This window comes from Chiloscyllium plagiosum, chromosome 12, assembly GCF_004010195.1.
Source record: "Chiloscyllium plagiosum isolate BGI_BamShark_2017 chromosome 12, ASM401019v2, whole genome shotgun sequence".
NCBI lineage: Eukaryota > Metazoa > Chordata > Chondrichthyes > Orectolobiformes > Hemiscylliidae > Chiloscyllium > Chiloscyllium plagiosum.
The window spans coordinates 12,803,875-12,824,751 of NC_057721.1; the positions used below are offsets into that span (position 1 = coordinate 12,803,875).

Consider the following 20,877-nt stretch of genomic DNA (forward strand, 5'->3'; position numbering starts at 1 on the left):
CTCGCATCATCATCTTATTTAGCATCTCCCGGCCATCGGGTAGCATCCAGCGCCCCTCTACTGTCTGTGTAGCTCCCAGTTCTTCTAACTCTCTTTTCCTTACCACTAAATATCAGTCTCCCCCCAAGTTCCTGTACCATCGGTACCAAAATATATATTGTACTGGACTGGACGTTCAGAGTTGCCTCCTTAGCGACTTCATCCGCCAATCTATTTCCCTTTGCTTCAGGATCATTTCCCTGCTGATGTCCATTTATGTGGACTATCGCTATTTCCTTTGGCAACAAAAGGGATTCCAATACTTGCTTTATCAATTTCTCATGAGCCAATTCTTTACCCCTACCGTTTATCAGTCCCCTCTCCTGCCATATCTTCCCAAATGTGTGTGCCACCCCGAAGGCATACTTAGAATCTGTTTATACAGTTCCTTCCTTGCCTTCCAAGGTCTTAAGGGCCCTTCCTAGTGCATAAAGTTCACAAGTCTGAGCCGACCAATCATTGGGTAGTCTATTAGCTTCAATAACACTCCCCTCTATTCCATCCACTACTGCATATCCATTCTGCCTTTTACCTTCAATCACTCTGGAGGACCCATCAATGAACAGCCTCGCCCCTGCATATAGAGGGATGTCTCTAAGGTCCATTCTTAATTTAGTCTGATATTCTATAATGTCAAGGCAGTCATGTTCTGGGTCTGAGGGAGCTTCATCCTCCCCTTTCCAGAGACAGGTAGCTGGATTCAGACAAATGTCTGTGATCAACATAAGGTCATCCCTTCCTATTAGAATTGCTTCGTATTTTAGAATTCTAGAGTCTGTAACCCTGCTTTCTGATTTAGTATGGTCCGCACCTGATAACAAAAAAAAGGTTATCAGATGTGGGGTGCTGAATATTAAGGCTCCCCCAAAAGTAAGTGACCGACTCTCCTCTACCAATAAGGCTGTTGTTGCCACAGCCTGCACACACTCCGGCCAGTAATGTAGCTTTCCATTCTTAAATTAACAGTGAATTAATGCAGTTCATGTTTTAAATTAGCTATGAATCAATATGACAGGTCACTGAGAATGTGTGAAGGAATCCTGTCAATTAATATTCGGTCAGGCTAATACAATTGGGTCAGGCTAATACAATTGATTTATTATAAATATTAATTATTAATTATATATTATATAAATGAAATAATCATTTTCTGTAATTCATGATGGAAACGCAACAAGCGACAAAAACATTTTAAAAACTGTAATTGCGCAGTTCTGTTTGTTTACCAGTCACTTGTGACTTCTCATTCTGTTTCTGTAATTGTTTTGCTCGAGCACATTCATTTTTAAAAACCTCAACCTTTATTTTTTTTTTAAGAAATATTGCAATATTTCTTGTTCCCTATAGCTTCAAATACCAATTTATCAATTTATGCTTGTCTAACTTTAAAGCCTGTTCCTAACTATACATTTTGGAATCTTACTTGTAAATATTTATATATTATAAATTCATTTATTCAGTATTAATATTAAAATATAAAATGCATACAGTTCCGAACTTTGAAATCCACTATTATTACCCGGTTTTAATCCCTTAATTTAAATCCAAAATTAGTTTTCTTAAGTAGTCCTGACCAGTCATTGCTCAATGACAATGCTATAGGTCGTGAAATAATCGGAGCTGTCTTAAAAGGATTTGTCTATTCAAGTTTAAAAAAAACTTCGAAAGCATGAATAATGGCCAAATCCAATGTCACAGATATTAACCATAGGATTGATTTATTACAATCTAATGTTGAACTGAAACTTCAACTGTCATTGAGGGAGGGAACTTTCTGAATAAAGCTCTGGCTTAAAATTAAGTGAAAACAAATGAGTCTGAAACACAAAAAAAAGGTTATCATGTTGTTTTCCTCCATATTAAGCTGATTTGAAATCGCTTTTATGTAAGGATAAGAGATTAGTTAGAAACTGATAGTAAGGCAGTCATGACCTGTAAAAAGAACAGGAGTTAACATTTTATTTCATAATCACTGTAAAATCCTTAACCTTAAAAGAAATCATGTTAAAATTCCATAAATTTCCATAACAAGATTTCAAAACAGTCCCGGATCTCAATCTCCAGGGAGCAAAGTACAAACATTCAATCACCAACAAACAAATGTGCATTCAAACCGAATCACAAAGGGTTAAACTTTCTGTTAGCTGTACAGCTCTTTTCTCTCTCTCTCTCTCTCTTTCACACACACACACACACACAGACACCGTATCTCACAGACACTTTGAGCTTCCCGCAACAACAACTCTAGAGGCTTCTCGCTCCACCCCTCTATCTTTCGAATCTTTTTCTGGATGTAACACCCTGCTTGTTGGGTTCTCCACCTCTGTCCTTGTCCCTGTCGAGTGGACCCTACGGAAGGTCCTCCTCATCCTCTACCCCTTCCTCTATGTTCTACGTACTGCCACCCTCCACTCCGGTTGCTAGTCACCGGTTCGATTCTTTTCTTGACTACTTCATCAACCGTGGCTACCATCATTTTCGCCTTCTGTTTTTGTTTCTCATCCTCTCTTTTTACAAACACTTTCTGTGCCTCTCTTAATAATTCATCAAGTGATTTCTCACTCCACCCATCTATTTTCTGAATTTTTATTTTCTGGACATCTGGCCATGATTTAGTTACAAAGTGTACTCTCAGTAGCCTTTCAGCTACTAGCCCTTCCAACACGAAGCATAATCTGATCCTCCTGACTGAAAGGTTGTTTTCTGTTGACATATAAATTCAAATATTTACAAACACTGTCTTCGTCCAACCCTTACTTTGGCCAGAAGACGGCGGGACGAAGAATGGATTCCTTAGTCAATACAAAGCAACAAAATTTAATCATCTTTTTCCTATCTTTTTCCCTTGTACAAGTATTATTTTTCCAATTCCACAACATCCTGCCCAATGGACTTTCTGGAGGTACGTTGTCAGGGACCCCGCCTCCATTTCCATTTTTTTTCCCGGAGACTTTTACTTTACCCTCGGCACAGCCCATTTTGAGTTCTTTCGTTAGACACTTATTAACTACTAGAACTCAATCCCAGCCACCAAGGCAATACTTAAAAGTCAATTTCCCTACCTTGGTCCATGCATAGAGTTGCCTGGCTCCCTGTGCCTACTTACAACCTTTCGCCTGGTTCAGATAGACTCTCATCGGATCTCAATCAGTCAACCAGAAGGGGGAACCCACCGCCGAGGAACACGGGACCGTTCTAAAAGGAACGGGACGCGTCTTCCAGCCGTCGACGGTGCCCACCCTGCTGGTGAAGATGGATATCCCGGACATGAGCCCCCAAATTGTGAGAAACAAAACTCACATATTAATAAATTTCAGTCCGAGTCAAATTCTGAAGCAGCGAATTTTATTGATACATACTTGCAAGAACGGGTGCCTAACGAGTAAGCACCCCGATCTGAGGGTTACATTCTGATTTATGCTGTTCAGCTGCATCTCTCGGTGCTCCCCTTTCACCCCATTGGTTGCTTTTACTGTAGCGCGTAGCCTATCACAAGCTCTAGCTTCGCTCCACCTTTGTCTAGTTTCTCTCTGCCTTTGTTTACTTCTCCCATTACTCTAAGTCTGTCGCCCCTTACTCTTATTTATCTCATTCCTTATATGTGACTATCCTGGCATAGTTTGCTGTCTTCGTGCGATCATCCTGCCAACTAAATTCTATCCATTGGCCACATCCCTCTTGAGATTGGCACACTATTCTCCTGTTACTGGTACATCCCGCTACACGATCGCTCTGCCCTATTAGTCATAGATAATTCGATCTGTTTTCACTTCTCCTATTCTCCTATGCCTGGTACATCCCGCTCCACGATGAATCTGCCTTATTAGTCATAGATAATTCTATCTGTTTTCGCTTCTCACTGTTTAGTATTTGCATGCGCACCTAATTTTATAATGTAAGCTTTTGCAGAAACAACACCTGTTCCCTTATTTTGCACAATTTCAACCCTTATTTTGCACAATTTCAACCCTTTTCCTTACAATCAGCATCAACAGGCACTTGCGGCTTGAATTGCAAGATCATGAATCATATTCGAGAGTATGGTGCTTTAAAAGCACAGCAGGTCAGGCAGCATCCGAGGGGCAGGAGAATCGACGTTACGGGCATAAGCCCTTCATTAACAAATGAGTTATATTGTCCTACTTTAATTCAAATGTTCACAGCATTGCAGTTTGCAAAAAAAGTCCAAATGCTGTAAAAATAGAATTTGCAATTATCAAAGGCAACACATAAAAAGAAGCTTTAATTTAATGATTCACAGTATCTTTTGGCAGCTTAAGATTTACTAGTGAAAGCAAAGTCTGGCACGTAAAATAATATAGCAAGAAATAAAAAGTATTTACAGGAAGCCAATTAAATGCAATTATAAGCCAGCATTTTCTATATTAAAAATATCTGTAACAACATGTTCTAGTCACACTTCCTACTGCAAAACTGAGACTTAACAGTCATGAATAATAAAACCTCATTATCAATTGAAGAGGTGTAATAAAGAAAACAGAATAATAAACTTGAAAACTATAACTTCCGCACTGTATGTGTATCTGCAGACCCAAGATTTTTTTTTTTTCATGATTGATAAATTGATTATTTACTATTATGTTGGGACAAACTATTTGTAAATCTTATCTGGAGGAGCCGGTATTGGACTGGGATGGACAAAGTTAAAAATCACACAACACCAGGTTATAGTCCAACAGATTTATTTGGAAGCACTAGCTTTTGGAGCGCTGCTCCTTCATCAGGTGGTTGTGAAGCAGGACCATAAGACAGAATTTATAGCAAATGATTACAGTGATACAATGATACATTGGACCAACCTAGATTGTGAAGTCTTTCATCTTTTAGAATTGATTTGCTGTTTTGGTTTTTTAATATGTAAATCCTTTTAAGTCACATTCTCAAGATAATTTAAGGTTTTCTATCAGAAGGTGATATCTCAGCTCAGACAATGCCTTAAAGGTATGAGTCAGACCAATCTTGAGTCAGAGTGGTGCGATTTCCAAAGTGGAACTTACAAATATTATATGGATTGATTGCCTGCAGGTTCTGCATTTTTTGAGCAAAATATAATGTACCTGCAAATATAATTCTGCAAATACATATTTAGCCTATAGACTTATATGTGTGTGCGCATGCGGGAGAGAGATTGAGAGAGAGAGACAGAGTGAGTGTGTGCACGTGTGCGTGAATGCACATGAGAGAGTATGTGTTTGCTGTGTGCAAGCTTGGTAAAATGTGTGTGATGGAGTATAAGCCTGTGAGAGGGTGCATGTGTGTGCTTATGAGAGAGAGCTTGTATATGAGAGAGGTCTGTGTGTGTGTGTGCGCGTATGTATGTGTATGTGTGTGGGAGAGTGTATAGTGCAATGGGGTCACCTGTAGTGTGACATGAACCCAAGGTTCCAGTTGAGGCCATCCTTGTGGGTACCGAACTTGGCTATCAGCCTCTGCCTGGCCACTTTCCATTGTTGCCTGTCCTGAAATCTGCCTTGGAGGAGGGTCACCTGAAGGTCTGAGGCCGAATGTCCCTGACCGCTGAAGTGTTCCCCGACTGGGAGGGAACATCCCTATCTGGTGATTGTTGTGCGATATACATTCATCACTTGTCATGGTGTCTGCTTGGTCTCGCCAATGTACCCTGCCTCGAGGCATCCTTGCCTGTAGTGTATGAGATAGACAAAGTTGGTTGAGAAGGTGTTGGTGAGATTCTTATCCTCATCGATAATGTGTTGCAGGCTGTGAAGAATGTGATGTAGTTTTTCAGCTCCAGGAAGTATTGGACAAGTGAACAACCAGGAACACTAAAGGCAACTACCAGCCGATCTGACCAAAGAACACATCCGTAAACTAAACACATTTATCAAGACTTTTGACCCAGTCCTTCAGACTTCCCAATATGCTCTCATCCCACTTACCTCTTGTGTAGGAGACTTCTACCACCTTCCAAAGATACACAAAGCCAATGCATCAGGATGTCCCATTGTATCAGGCAATGGGACCCTGTGTGAGAACTTTTCTGGCTATGTCGAAGGCATCTTGAAACCCAGTGTACAGGGGACCCCCAGCTTCTGTTGCGACACTACAGATATCTCATAGAAACTCAGCAGTCGAACTGGGAAAATTCCTCGTCACAATGGACGCTTCAGCACTCTACACCAGCATTCCCCATGATGACAGCATCACGACAATAGCCTTAGTACTCAACACCAACAACTGCCAGTCTACGAGCACCATCCTACAACTCATCCACTTCATCCTCGACCACAACGTTTTCACTTTGACAACCAGTTCTTCATCCAGACACATGGAACAGTCATGGAGACCAAATTTGCACCCCAATATGCTAACATTTTCATGCACAGGTTCGAACAAGATTCCTTCTCTCCACAGGACCTCCAACCAACATGATACACCAGATATATTGACAACATTTTCTTCCTCTGGATCCATGGCGAGGAGTCACTTAAACATTTACACAGTGATATCAACAAGTTTCACCCCACCATCAGACATAGCATGGACTACTCTTTAGTATCCGTCTCATTCTTGGACACATGCATCTCCATCAAGGATAGGCACCTGAGCATCTCACTCTACCAGAAACCAGTGGATAACCTCACAATGCTACACTTCTCAGGCTTCCAGCTGAAACATATTAAAACAACCATCCCCTATGGACAAGCCCTACACATACAGAGGATCGGTGGACCCTTTGTTGTCCAGTACTTTCCAGGAGCTGAAAAACTATACCATGTTCTTCCCATCCTGCAACACATTGTCGATGAGGATGAGAAACCCGCCAAGACCTTCCCTACACCTCCACTTCTTGCCTTTATACAGAAACTAAACCTCAAACAGAATATTGGCCTTCAGGACAACATCGACCACAACACTGTACAACCCTATTGCAGCAACCACTGCAAGACGAGTCAGCGTGTCGACACGGATACCACCATTACATGTGGGGACACCACCTACCATGTATGTGGCAGGTACTCATGTGACTTGACCAACATTGAATATCTTATACGTTGCAGGCAAGGTTGCCCTGAGGCATGGTACATTGGTGAGACCAAAAGACGCTATGACAAGTGATGAATAGACATCGCACAACAATCACCAGGCAAGGGTGTTCCTTCCCAGTTGGGGAACACCAGTGGTTAGGAACATTTGGCCTCAGACCTCTGGGTGACCATCCTTCAAGGTGGACTTTGGGACAGGCAACAACGCAAAAAGGCCACGCAGAGGCTGATAGCCACGTTTAGTACCCATGAGGATGGCCTCAACCAGAACCATGGGTTCATCTCACACTACAGGTGACTCCACTGCACTGTACACTCTCTCACACACACTCTTACATAGTTACACACTCATGCAGACCCTGTCTCATACACAAGCTCTCTCTCATACATGCACACATAATCTCCCACACTCACAACCAAGCACACACCCTCTCACAGGCTTATGCCCCATCAAACTCACACACACACTTTACCAAGTTTGTACACACACTCTCTCACGTGCACTCATATTCACATGCACACACTCACTCTGTCTCTCTGGCACGTGCACACAGATATAAGTTTATAGGGTTAATTTGTATTTGCCGATACATTCTATTCTGCTCAAAAAATGCAGAACCTGCAAGCAGTCTATGCCACCAGTCAATCCATATAATATTTGGAATTTACACTTTGGAAACAGAACCAGTCTGACTTGAGATTGGTCTGACCCACGCCTTTAAGGCAGTGTCTGAGCTGAGATGTCACCTTTCGTTAGAAAACTTTAAATTATAGATGTACGTTTGCTCGCTGAGCCGGAAGGTTAAAATGTTTTCAAACGTTTCATCACCATGACTAAGTAACATCATCATTGAGAGCCTCCGGTGAAGTGTTGGTAGAGACAGGACGTACCACTTAGGCTTCACTGGTGGCTCACTGGTAATGTTACCTAGTCATGGTGACGAAATGTCTGAAAAGAAACCTTCCAGCTCAGTGAATAAACTTACATCTATATCCTCAACCTGAGCTACAAATCTCAAAAATTGCTAACCTGAAATTATCTTAAGAATGTGACTTAAAAGAAGTTATGGGATTCACATATTTAAAACCAAAACCAGCAAATCATTTCTAAAAGATGAAAAACCTAACAATCTGGGTTTATTCAATGTATCATTGTATCACTGTCACCTTTTGCTATAAATTCTGTGTCTTATGGTTCTGCCTCACAAACACCTGATGAAGGAGCAGCACTCTGAAAGCTAGTGCTTCCAAATAAACTTGTTGGACTATAACCTGGTGTTGTGTGATTTTTTTATTTGTAAATCCAACCATTTCCACTATTCATACTCATCAATAAAGAAAACTGATAAATTGACTATTTTAAGGGGCACTCATGTCTTTAAATTGCTTTCAGTTCATCTATCGAAAGATTGGGGAAATGCAGTTGGAGCATATGTGAAATACACAATAGCACAATGGGATTAGATTACTTACAGTGTGGAAACAGGCCCTTCGGCCCAACAAGTCCACACCGACCCGCCGAAGCGTAACCCACCCAGACCCATTCTCCTACATTTACTCCTTCACCTAACACTACGGGCAATTTAGTATGGCCAATCCACCTAGCCTACACATTTTTGGATTGTGGGAGGAAACCGGAGCACCTGGAGGAAACCCACGTAGACACGGGGAGAATGTGCAAACTCCACACAGAGAGTCGCCTGAGGCGGGAATTGAACCCGGGTCTCTGGCACTGTGAGGCAGCAGTGCTAACCACTGTGCCACCGTGCCGCCCACTGTTGATATTGATATTGATATTAAAATCCTGGTTAAGCTATCATTTCATTAAATGTTAGAAAGTACATGCACATTTCTAAGCATAATATATGGGGATTGTTTATGACAGTCATTGGGACTGCTGAACCTTAGACATGATTAAGATTAGGCCCAAAATTGTTACATTCGCCGCTCGTTTTTAGTTGATGCCACACCCCATTCGTTTAGTTCTGAATTGTTGCAGCTAAATGGCAATACAATTTGAGCAGAGCGGATTCAAATTTAATGCATAATCTGTATGTTAGTCATGGGAGATAATGTATATGTTCAACAGAGTACTGAGTTGTAACAATATCCATTGGACACACTGTTCTATCATCCTCTGTCTTAATTTTAATGCTATTGAAAAACAGTGTTTAGGAAGACCAGCTGAACTCTGACTGCCTGATTTTGCACTCTTGCTGAAGAGGAACCTTACTTCCATTTGCCTGACAGACACAAAGGGCAAGATACACATCGCTATCAGACCTATGTCTACCCCAGCCTGTCAGCAAAGATTGTTGACCAAATGCAAGTGAAATAACAAACTAAAATTGAGAAATTAGCAAACATGTGAGTTGAAAACAAAGGAAGTGGCTAGAAGTCAGGCACAAAATATAATCCAAAAAACACACACTTTACCAAGTTGTACACACACTCTCACGTGCACTCATATTCACATGCACACACTCACTCTGTGTCTCTCTCTGGCACGTGCACACACATATAAGTTTATAGGGTTAGCCTAACACTGGAGTCTTAGCCTTTAAGTGGAGGCTAACATGTGAAGAGGAAGTTTGTCTGCAGCTTTATAATGTTTTGGTTGGACTACATTTGGAACATTATTCAATTATGGTCAGTGCACTTTAGAAAAGACATTTTTAGGGTCTTGTGGTGCAGTAGTAGTGTCCTTTCCATTAATGTAGGAGGTCTGGGTTCAAGTCCCACCTCCTCTGGAAGTGTGTGGTAACATCTCTGAATAGGTTAGAAAACAATGAAAGTATGTTTTGACCTTGGAATGACATCTGTATACATCATCCATTTCATTACTAAGGCTCTAAAGGTTAGATTGTTGGCGATTACATTTCCTACACTGGAGGGTGGAAACAGGCCCTTTGACCCAACAAGTCCACACCAACCCTCTGAAGAGTAACCCACCCAGACCCATTTCCCTCTGACTAATGCACCTAACACTATGGGCAAGTTCACATGGCCAGTTCACCTGACCTGCATATCTTTGTGACTGTGGGAGGAAATCAGAGCAAACCCACACAGACACAGGGAAAATGTGCAACCTCCACATAGACAGTTGCCTGAGGCTGGAATCGAACCTGGGTCCCTGGCGCTGTAAGGCAGCAGTGCTAACCACTGAACCACCATGCCACCCAATTCAATATGTAATCCCTGGAATATTGCAAGATGTGTTTTGAGTGAGGCTTTTAGTATTTTGAAGGGAATTCTCAGAGAAGACACCACCCTTCAGAGGGACCTTAAGGCCAGATCAGTAAAAATGGAAATTTGTAATCCCTTGTGAAAATGAATGAGATTTGATGACTCATCTACATCATTATTTTTCAGGGACATTGATTTATTTGTATATTAACTCCATTCTTGGTTTCATAACCTTCGTAAGCTTTGATAACGAAAAGTAATATATTGATCTCAGATCTTAAATCAAGTTACCATACACTCCTTCTTGTACAAAAGAATTCCACACATTTACCTGCCTTGGATGGTCTGGCTGTGACTTTCTTGATGGGTCCCCATGTCTCAGAGAATTCTCAGTCTGCTGTTGGGTAGTCTGAGACATGGGGACCCATCAAGAAAGTCACAGCCAGACCATCCAAGGCAGGTAAATGTGTGGAATTCTCTTGTACAAGAAGGAATGTATGGTAACTTGATTTAAGATCTGAGATCAATATATTACTTTTCGTTATCAAAGCTTACGAAGGTTATGAAACCAAGAATGGAGTTAATATACAAATCAATCATGATACCACAAAAAAATGAAAAACGTTGGACAGGATGAAGTTTCCAATGATCCCATAATGTCAGTTTAATACTAACCAGTCAAAAGTATGTAAAGTTCTTGAAAATTGTGATGACATCCTCTAAGTGTACCAATTTTCTGCACTGAACAAGCCAGCAATCAATGACTGATAACATTTATGGCATTCAGTCCAAAAGTTAATGGATAGCAATATTGAATTCACCCCAGCAATAGGAGAGGGAGTTATTGCAAAGTGTTCAACAGGTCACTCAGGTGGTGTTCAGGCATCACTAAACAGGAATTCAATGGGGGCACATATAGTAAAAATGTCAGCAAGTATGTGAAGGAGTCAGAAAATAGATTCCATATTAGAAGTGCTGATGTTTAACTGTTTTGAAAGGAAGCTAACTAAACTACATGGGTTCGGCGGAGAGAAAAGAGGGAGTTAAGTTCCATGAGCATTTGGACAGCGAAGTGCTGTTAGAACACAGAGGGCAGTTGGATGTTGCAGTTAGGGTTAGAAATAGTAGTGGCTCACAAGAAGCCAAGTGCCAAAATACATCAGGACAGCTGAGGTGGGTCTGCTGACACAGTTGAGAAAGATTGAAAATCAAGGAAAAACACAAGAAAGGACATAGCTTGGTGACACGAGCAGTCAGTGAAAAACTGGCACAGTGCCTTTGAATAAGTACTGAAGTGTAGTTTTCAGAATCCAGAGGAGCATGGACCCAAGCAAGAGTGTGATTGACCACAACAAGAGCAGTTTTCAAGACAGTCCATGAAGACACCACCCTTCAGAGGGACCTTAAGGCCAGATCAGTAAAAATGGAAATTTGTAATCCCTTGTGAAAATGAATGAGATTTGATGACTCATCTACATCATTATTTTTCAGGGACATTGATGAGAAATCTGTACGATGCGTCTTGATCGCACTTGCAATTTACCATGTGCTATGGGATATTTATTTATTGTCTATCACCCATGTTTTGCAAATGTTGATTCTAGGCAATCCTCCTATTAAATAATGCTTGAGCTTAATCATTGCAGTTAGCGTACTTGAAATACATTTAGAATATTTTGGGAATCCTTGCCAGTTTTCAAATCAATGTCTGTTTATATGGCATCAGACATTACAGATTAATTTCTTGATCTATGTGTATGAGAGAAAGTGAGGACTGCAGATGCTGGAGAGTCAGAGTACACCCAGTGTATAATATACTCCTGTTCAAAGTTTGTGAGAAGATTTGTAGCTCGGGTGCTCGTTGTTGTGGTTCTGTTCGCCAAGCTGGAAGCTTTTGTTGCAAAGGTTTCATCCCCTGTCTAGGTGACATCCTCAGTGCTTGGGAGCCTCCTGTGAAGCACTTCTGTGGTGTTTCCTCCTGCATTTATTATGGCCTGTCCCTGCTGCTTCTGGTTGTCAGTTTCAGCTGTCCGCTGTAGTGGCCGGTATATTGGGTCCAGGTCGATGTGTTTGTTGATGGAGTTTGTGGATGAGTGCCATGCTTCTAGGAATTCCCTGGCTGTTCTTTGTTTGGCTTGCCCTATAATGGTAGTGTTGTCCCAGTCGAATTCATGTTGCTTGTCGTCTGCGTGTGTGGCTACTAGGGATAGCTGGTCGTGTCGTTTCGTGGCTAGTTGATGTTCATGGATGCGGATCGTTAGCTGTCTTCCTGTTTGTCCTATATAGTGTTTTGTGCAGTCCTTGCATGGGATTTTGTACACTACATTAGTTTTGCTTATGCTGGGTATCGGGTCCTTCGTTCTGGTGAGTTGTAGCCACACACGCAGACGACAAGCAACATGAATTCGACTGGGACACACTACCATTATAGGGCAAGCCAAACAAAGAACAGCCAGGGAATTCCTATAAGCATGGCACTCATCCACAAACTCCATCAACAAACACATCGACCTGGACCCAATATACCGGCCACTACAGCGGACAGCTGAAACTGACAACCGGAAGCGACAGGGACAGGCCACCTTAAATGCCGGAGGAAACACCACAGAAGCGCTTCACAGGAGCCACCCAAGCACTGAGGATGTCACCTAGACAGGGGACGAAACGTTTGCAATAATATACTCCTTTGTGGATCCTTCTGAATATGTGAGGTTAAGCATAAAATAAATGAACCATTGGAAAAAGAATTCTTTTTCTGCCGATCCAATGCAGTCACATTTATTCTCAGGCTCTATGCACAATGTCAAAGCAGCCAGACTTGACTGGCCATACGTACTGTACTTGGGTAGAATTCACAGGGAAAGTTTCACAATCTTTACTAAAAATAAATACAAGACTTAAAAGTGTTGCACAGCTCTAAAATATACAAAGGCTTAGAAATTAATTGTAAACTTTGAAAACATTTTACAAAAAAGCATCTCGGCATTTTAAAAAGTCCATATTTACAAATATTACAAAAAAATTATAAAATGGCTGCAAATCCATAAACCATTCTTGTCTTCCAGATGAACTGGTTCTAGTACCAATACAGTTACACTGTAACCTTCTCTTATATTTATTTTTATACAATAAACCAAAACCAATATTTTGTTAACTCTGCCATCTATGCAGTTAAGATGCGTTCATTCAACCTTTGGCAAAACCTAGGCATAATTCTTTATGAGACGGTATACATTTTTGATTTAAACTGTGCAGTTGTTTTATATATGCCAAATAAACAGAAAGAAAGCCTATATAAATTAGGGATCATCAAATGCTATAGGAAAGCAGCTGCAGAACTTCAAACACCCACTGTCTTACACTTCAGTGCAAACAACAGAACACACATATTGGAATGATGGTTCACAAAAGTAATTTGTACAATGTAATTAGTTCACCTTGTCCAAAGATGGCAGTGCTGTCAGAGCATTCAGTAATTGTATGAGTGCTTTACAAAATAACTAAGCAATATCCCTTGTAACTGTGCATCACATATTTCAAGAAGTTAATTGTCCAGAAGATTCTTGCCTTCATTCCTAAACATCTCCATGTTGCCACATGTTGGAGAGGGATAAAGATATGGTGCTCGGCTGATGATATTTTAGCTGCTCGACAGCTGATATATAAACTTCTGCTGAAAAACACGTTTTCACTGAGTGCTTTACGCGATATGCTGTGTGTGGGTCTGTGTAAGTTGTGTAATTCACATCTGCCTGCACTGATAAAAAGCACTCGTATTACAGAAGAAAATGTGCTCATTCATAAGAATCAGATTATTCCAAATAATGTAAGGTTTGACAGACAAGAATGAAATATTTGATGTCACAGGAGGAATCTTATCAGTAGGCAGAAAAAGCTAATACAGTAAGATACCTTGCTTCAATTCCCCCACCTTCCTCCTACAACCTACCAAGAGTTCTAATGTACTCTGCATCTGTGTAGGATTTTTACTTCCTTACAGGAGGATTTCCCTTGAAGTGTGATCATTTTAACAAATGCTGATCGATTTTGCTGTGTATTTCCAACACTTCTGTCATTGTTTCCAGTTTACATCATCTGCATGATTTCCTGCTATCTTTTTCTCATCTATATCTCTGGCCAGATATAATAGCTGTGAGTTTTGTAACAGTCATTTTCTTCTAAGTGAAGTTGACCTGGGCTGTTAAACAAATACTCAAGTAAAACGAGAACAATAATGCTTGGTGTAGTTGACTGAACTGAAGAGAATCAGCTCATGGTACCAAATGTATTTGTGATCATTTTTTGAGAAAAGAGCGTTTACAATATTATCACCATCAATTCCTAACTTGGGACTGTCTTCAAATCTTCAGTGTAGATATTTCAAAATCTACATTGCTTTCTGCACTTCTTCAGCATGCCAAAGTGGAATTACAATCTTCTTGGCAAAATTTCTTTCACTGAACATCACTGGATCAATCTGCACTTTAAAACATACCCCATTTTCTTACCCATTCGCGCATCAGTCATCTCACACCATTAATCATCCTCTTCTCACTTTTGAATATGGTATTTCCAATACACATGAAATAGATCCTCTACCCTATTCATTTTTGACTTTACACCATCACCAATTCCTTCACAAACCTATGTGGGGGTAATTTTATGCTAAGTTACTGGGCGGCCAACCACAGGATCAGCCCTGTTTTACAACTTGCCCAAAGTTACTCTACAGTGCCAATTCCTAAAGGCTAAAATTTCCCCCATGCACTTACTGCTCTTCACTCCCTTTTTTTTATTGAAGAACTTAAAACTACAAAAAAACCCCTGTCTTTTTATCTTCTCAGTTAATTCCATGTCAATCCCATCGTACTGACATCTGTGCATTACAACCTGTAGATAAAACATTTTCATTACAATGGTAATGTCTCTTATGTTAAAAAAGCTCTTTTTTTTGCCTCAACCCCCACCATTGTGGTTCCCAAAATGTTTGTATACTGTTTTCAAATATGGCAAATTTGCAAACATGCAATTCTTGGTGTCTACACACAGGTATTTCAACTTTAATCACAAAAATAATCATTTCCTTAGGTTCCTTTTGTATTTTGTACAATATAATGATTTTTAGTAAATTCAAAAAAACATAATATTTTTCATTATTAGGTAGTACAGTATTAATCCTTTAGCTGTAATCCTATTTCTACTGTAACCAGTAGAAGTTAATTAAGATTTAAGCTGTAAGGGAAGAATACTTGAGCAATATAAATTTTAAACTCTTAGAAGTGGACAACTATCAATTATCTAATTATAATTATTAGTTATATAATAATACATCAATTAGATTTAAATATCCAGGTAAATGTAAAAACTCTGTAAACCTTTTGAGGCGGTACATGTTTTTCTCCCAAATTAATTATAGTGATAGACTATCTCAGTTCTGGTTTATGGGTGAGATGAAACCACAAACCCAAAGTGATCATCTTTAGGAATAATATCTAGATTAGCTTGGAGACTGTATTTTGAAAAGGAAACCAATTTGCTCATGTTTTTCCTCCTCCATCATTGTTTTAATCTTTAAGATCAAGGACTATTTCATTCCGAGAACACACTGATGATGCAGATGATTACGAATGTGCATTGCTCAAAGGATTAATACCTTTTCAAATCAACCAAAAATAATGATACTTACATTAGTTTCAAAGACTGTGCTGCTCAGAGCAGAGCCATTCCACTTCTCACCTATCATCACTCAATCAGGAATACCAAGGGCTTGCAATGTACCTTTCTCACAATGGTCCTGTTGCTTTGGCTGCTGTTTTAATCAGCCTAGGATAATGACACCCCACTAATATCACACAAATAGGGAACAACCATGCATAAACCTTGCAAAATTCATCTGAGACTTTAAAAACAGAGTAATTGCCCAAATTCATTAAGGATATTTTTTTGATTTCCTTTCCATCTAAAATCTCTTCAACATTTGCTCTGGTTATGTCTCAAATTGTAACTTATTTAATCAAAATATGTGTACGCTGGAATGGTTGAATTTCATGAGCAGTTTTGGAGGAACAGTGAAGGGTTGTCTTATCTCAGTACCTATTGGGCAATAACCTGTTTCTTTGTGTGTGTTCTGAACACAGTTTAGACCTTGCCCTGCTCTTCTTTTGTTTTGATAAACCTTTCAGCATAAACATTGCTAAACTAAAAAGGAAAAAAAAACCCCACATGCACATTGATGTTTGTTCTCCAGCGGGACAGTTACTGTGCACCCTGTGAGTTCCGATCGTCGTGCGGGCTTCCATCCGAGTTCTCAGCTTCACCCTCAGAGATGACCTGCATCGGTGCACTGTGGAGGCGGCTGCGCACGCTGTAACGGCTGCTGCCCGCCACTGGCGGCGCACGGGAGCGACTTGGCCGCGAAGACACCGACAGCGAGAAGCCGCGGGCGGAGATGCCCTCGGTGCTGAATCTGGGCGAGCACGGTGACACCGGGGGCTGCACCTCGCGCCCGGAAGGCAAAGGGGCCGGGGTCATGTCCTCGGAGTCCTTCGCCTGTTCTGGCGAGCTGTCTCCCGGCGACTTGGGAGATACGGGACTCGCGGATTTCAGTATCTCGGTGGCGGACAGTCGGTAGCTGGAGTCTGAGCGGCTGCCCTTCCTCAGCAGCAGCAGCTTGAACTCCTCGTGGGAGGTGTTGGATTTGCGGACACTCCTGTAAATAGGGCCAGGCTGCTTTTGAACAGCAGGAGGAGTCCCAGGGGATGATTTTGGTTTGTTCACATTTGGCCCCTCGTCAGAATCTTTCCTTCCCAGAAGCTTCCTCTTTGATCTAGAGGGCAAAACAACATAGATCAGATTCTAGCATCATTCACCAACCCTACTATAAACACTGGCTCAAATGAAAGCATCTTGACATCAGTTGGGAACAACTGGGAAACAGGGTTTCCACTTCTGGGTGGATGCAATGGTGCATAGTATCCAACCTCCCACCACCCAATCAAATAGCATGTTTTTAAGGGGGTGGCATGGTGGCTCAATGGTTAGCACTGCTGCTTCACAGCATCAGGGACCTGGGTTCGATTCCAACCTTGGGTGACTGTATGGCGTTTGCACATTCTCCCCATGTCTCCATGGGTTTCCTCCAGGTACTCTGGTTTCCTCCCACAATCCAAAAGATGTGCAGTTTGGTGAATTGACTATGCTAAATTGCCCACAGTGTTCAGGGATGTGTAGGTTAGATGCATCAGTCAGGGGAAATGTAAAGTAATACAATAGGGAACTGGGTCTGGGTGGACTTGTTGGGCCAAATGGCTTGTTTCCACACTAGGGATTTTATGTTTAGTTATCACATGTACTCATGTACAGGAGTACAGTGAAATGTGTACAATGTTGCCATCTTAGGTACAAAGTACCCAGTTACAAATCTTAAGTTTTAAAATGGATTTGGTACAAAAACAGAGAAATAAAGCTAAAAGCTAAAAGTTCTACATTGCAGTTCTCCACAGTAGAAATTAGGAAAATAGGGAAACAAAGCTGAAATTCCATCAGCAGTAAATGAGGCTTAGCAAATGGAAGTATGCCTGGACAATAAGTCAAAAACACACATTATTTTCAAGGTTGCCATGATATGTCTCCTGGGATGTTGGCTATGGTCTCCAGGAGATTAATTCAGGAGGACAATTGTGGAGGGTTGATAAACCTATTCAGGAGAAGGTGCAGGGCAGTTGGTTGGAATACAATTCATATGTACAGTGTTCCCTATGTCCTGCATTCAATAACAAGGCTACATCCCAGATATCTGCTAAATGATTCAGCAATGTGGCTCATTAGTAGCATTCTCAGCTGTCAGCAAAATATGAAGTTAAGTCTCACTTCAGAGACTGGACCCTCTAATTGAGGCTGACACTTCTGAAGGAGTGCAGCCCTGTCAGAAGTACCCGCTATCCTCCCAGATGGATGTCAAAGAGCCTGAAGCCATTAGGAGAGTCCCCCCCAGTTAATATTAGTTCTTCAACCAACATCATCAAAAATGACTTGTCAGTGGGAGCTTGCTCTGGGAAAATTAGAAGCTCTTGTTTCCTACATTACAACAGGAACCACACTTCAAAAGTACTTCTTTGGCTATAAAGTGCTTTGAGACATTATGAGGTCATACAAGGCTCCATTTAAATGCAACTCTGTCCTTCTAGTGATGGAGATTCCTCCTGAGAGGATGAATGCCACTGAAAGAAAGAAATATGCTCAAAGTATTTGAAGGATTCTGCTGTTTTTAGCAATAACACATAATGCATATATTTAATGTCTAGTTAATACAGATGATTTGTCCATTTTGGTATGACTCTTTGTGTTGTACCTTGTGACATTTTCCATATGGGGGGGGTAGTGTGGTGCAGTCATGTGTCCTTAGCAGTGTTAAGGTCAGGAGGCCCGGGTTCAACTCCCAACTGCCTCAGACATGCATCATAACAATAGACAATAGACAATAGGTGCAGGAGTAGGCCATTCAGCCTTTCAAGTCTGCACTGCCATTCAATATGATCATGGCTGATCATTCCTAATCAGTATCCTCTTCCTGCCTTATCTCCATAACCCTTGATTCCACTATCTTTGAGAGCTCTGTCCAACACAGCTGAACAGATTGATTCAAAATATCTACAAACATGATTAACTCGGGCTCTTGTGGTGCAGAAATAGAATCCCTATCACAAGACCAGGGGGACTGGGGTTCAAGTCCGATCTGCTCCAGAGGTGTGTGGTAACATCTCTAAACAGGTTAGTTAGAAAATGTTAAGACTATAAGACCATAAGACATAGGAGCGGAAGTAAGGCCATTTGGCCCATCGAGTCCACTCCGCCATTCAATCATGGCTGATGGGCATTTCAACTCCACTTACCCGCATTCTCCCCGTAGCCCTTAATTCCTTGTGACATCAAGAATTTATCAATTTCTGCCTTGAAGATATTTAGCGTCCCAGCCTCCACTGCACTCTGTGGCAATGAATTCCACAGGCCCACCACTCTCTGGCTTAAGAAATGTCTCTGCATTTCTGTTCTGAATTTACCCCCTCTAATTCTAAGGCTGTGTCCACAGGTCCTAGTCTCCTCGCCTAACGGAAACAATTTCCTAGCGTCCAAGCCATGTATTATCTTGTAAGTTTCTATTAGATCTCCCCTTAATCTTCTAAACTCCAATGAATACAATCCCAGGATCCTCAGCCGTTCCTCAAATGTTAGACCTACCATTCCAGGGATCATCCGTGTGAATCTCCGCTGGACACGCTCCAGTCCCCACAGTCCTCCTGAGGTGTGGGGACCAAAACTGGACACAGTCCTCCAAACCAGAGCTTTATAAAGTCTCAGTAGCACAACAGTGCTTTTATATTCCAACCCTCTTGAGATAATTAACAACATTGCATTCGCTTTCTTAATCACGGACTCAACCTGCATGTTTACCTTCAGAGAATCCTCAACTAGCACTCCCAGATCCCTCTGTACTTTGAATGTTCTGACATTCAAAGATTTGTTGAAAGTCAGTTGTCATTGTGGAGTCCACAATCTGGTATTTCCACTAGGGACAGCAGTGTTCATGGATAAGGTGAATAGCCAAGGTATTTTTCCCAGCGTAGGGGAATCCAAAATGAAAGGTGAAAGATTGAAGGTGGGAGGCGAAAGGTTTAAAAGAGATCTGAGGGACAACATTTTCACGCAGAGGGTGGTGCATGTATGAAATGAGCTGCCAGAGGAAGTGGTGGAGGCTGGTACAGTTATAACATTTAAAAGGCATCTGAATGGGTATATGAATAGAAAAGGTTTAGAGGGATATGGGCCAAGTGCTGGCAAATGGGACTAGATTAGGTTAGGATATCTCGTCGGCATGGATGGGTGGACTGAAGGGTCTGTTTCAGTGCTGTACAACCATCACTCTCAGGGTAACATCCCTCCCTTTTAATGGTCAGAAAATCCACAGAATGCACATTCTCTAATGTTCCAGGATCCGCTGTTTGAGAGAACAGCTCACCTCAGGGCGCCAGATTGTTGAAGCACCCAAATATCCCAAGAGCAAACTCAGCTGTCATCTGTATGAAGATCAGAGCTAAATCTAATTGGGAGATGCTATTTATATCACATATTAAATAAATCATTCAAATTAAATGGTGAAATTTGATGCAAATCTGAAGACCTCCTCAATTTACGGAGCCATCTGTTCTCCATTGTGGTTTCAACATGTCTGGTTTAACATCTACTGATAGTGAATGCTGCCGAAAGTTGCTGTCAAAGCTCACAATTAAAAGTACTGAGGCAGTCCATGTTCATTAGCACAGTGAGACAATATCCAGGCTTGAGTTCAAAACAGTTGCACCACAGAGGTGTCAAGCAAGGACCATCTCCAACTGGCAAACACTGGCATTAACATTGCTGAATTCCCTATTACTATCAAGACCCTGGTAACCAGAAACTGAACGGGACCAGCCATATAAATACCATGACTACTAGAGCAGGCCAGAAGCTGGGAAGTCTGACGGCATACCCATACTCCATCATCTACAGAAGTTCAAAGAGGCAGCTCACCACAACCTCAACAATACTTAGGGATGGACAATGATTGCTGGCCCAGGCAATGACATCTACA

At 41.3% G+C, this 20,877-nt stretch overlaps 1 protein-coding gene across 1 annotated transcript in view; it reads right to left on the reverse strand.

Annotated features, from left to right (window-relative positions):
• Positions 1 to 12,997: 12,997 nt before the first annotated feature.
• LOC122555487 (Nance-Horan syndrome protein-like) overlaps positions 12,998 to 20,877 on the reverse strand; it is a 94,710-nt gene continuing 86,830 nt past the window's right edge. Inside the window, exon 10 of the mRNA XM_043701513.1 lies at positions 12,998 to 17,076. Coding sequence (XP_043557448.1) covers positions 16,506 to 17,076 — 571 coding nt within the window. The 3' untranslated portion in view covers positions 12,998 to 16,505. The remainder of the gene's footprint in view (positions 17,077 to 20,877) is intronic.